This window comes from Austrofundulus limnaeus, unplaced genomic scaffold (genome assembly GCF_001266775.1).
Source record: "Austrofundulus limnaeus strain Quisiro unplaced genomic scaffold, Austrofundulus_limnaeus-1.0 Scaffold440, whole genome shotgun sequence".
Taxonomy (NCBI): domain Eukaryota; kingdom Metazoa; phylum Chordata; class Actinopteri; order Cyprinodontiformes; family Rivulidae; genus Austrofundulus; species Austrofundulus limnaeus.
Window position 1 is genome coordinate 335,718 of NW_013952842.1, and position 1,332 is coordinate 337,049.

Below are 1,332 nucleotides of genomic sequence, written 5' to 3' on the forward strand. Positions count from 1 at the left end.
GGATCAGATCAGACAAACAGAAACTGGATCCTCCTGAGCTCGTTAAGCTCTGCCTGCAGAACCGTCCAGTTTCAGATCTATTCAGAACCTGAGGTGGAGCCTCAGGTCCGGTTGGGTCTGACAGGAAGCTGCTTCAGAACGGAAATAAAATAAAACCAGTTCTCATTTCAAAGCTTTATTTTCTGTATTAAAGGTAAACTTCATTCTTTTAATGAGACAGGAAACGAGACGATCTGATTGGCTCTGCTTCTCTGACCCAGGAAACGAGACGATCTGATTGGCTCTGCTTCTCTGACCCAGGAAACGAGACGATCTGATTGGCTCAGATTCGCTGACCCAGGAAACGAGACGATCTGATTGGCTCAGATTCTCTGACCCAGGACCCCGGAGTGTCTCAGGTCTAATTATTGACCTTCAGGACAAACAGGTGAGTGGACGTCAGGACGAACAGCCTCTCGTTGGACGCTCTGAAGCCCAGGATGGACTTGTCCGAGTCCAGGCTGGCCACCTGTTGCTTGGCCACCTGTCCCACCTGACGCGCCTGCTTCCTGTTGACGAGGACCGTGTCCACGGGGGATGGCTGGCAGTAGATGAAGGTGCGGCGGAGACACTCGCACAGCGCCGCGTAGGAGAAGTTGGGAGCGCAGGTGGCAAACTTCTTGTCTCGCTTGGACGCCTGGACGTAACCTGTGAGGGGGACATTAAGGGGGAGGGTCTTAATCCTCGATCACTTCCTGTTGGTGATCCAACAGAACCCGACAGGTCTGTGAGCCTGAAAGTGTGGTGGACTCAGAGGTACCCAAAGCGTTGAAGGTGGCCACGTGTTCCCACAGGTCCTCGGGCCGGTCCGGGCGGGGCTGCCACAGCAGGGCATCCACATCGTGACGGAGACAAAGACACGGCATCTCAGATGGGTCCACCTGGACCGTGAACAGGTACTGATGGCTGCCAAGGTTCACCTGAGGAACCAGAGAGAACCGGATGAGTACTGGATCTGTGACAAACACACAGCAGAACCACAACCAGGGCAGGAGACCAGGAACCTGGACTAGGTCTCTGAACCAACAAAAAAACAACAGGTCAACCCAGAAACCCTTTTACTGTCAGTAGTCTGGGTCCAGGACTGGTTTAGTGTCAGTAGTCTGGATCCAGGACTGGTTTTCTGTCAGTAGTCTGGATCCAGGACTGGTTTTCTGTCAGTAGTCTGGGTCCAGGACTGGTTTTCTGTCAGTAGTCTGGATCCAGGACTGGTTTTCTGTCAGTAGTCTGGATCCAGGACTGGTTTTCTGTCAGTAGTCTGGATCCAGGACTGGTTTTCTGTCAGTAGTCTGG

At 53.0% G+C, this 1,332-nt stretch overlaps 1 protein-coding gene across 1 annotated transcript; it reads right to left on the minus strand.

Annotated features, from left to right (window-relative positions):
* Window positions 1-159: 159 nt before the first annotated feature.
* LOC106529388 (nudC domain-containing protein 1) lies at window positions 160-959 on the minus strand (the record flags this gene model as incomplete). The annotated part of the gene is given in 2 exon segments (XM_014024803.1): window positions 160-687; window positions 800-959. Coding segments are annotated over 2 exon segments (393 nt in total). The 3' UTR covers window positions 160-400.
* Window positions 960-1,332: the final 373 nt, after the last annotated feature.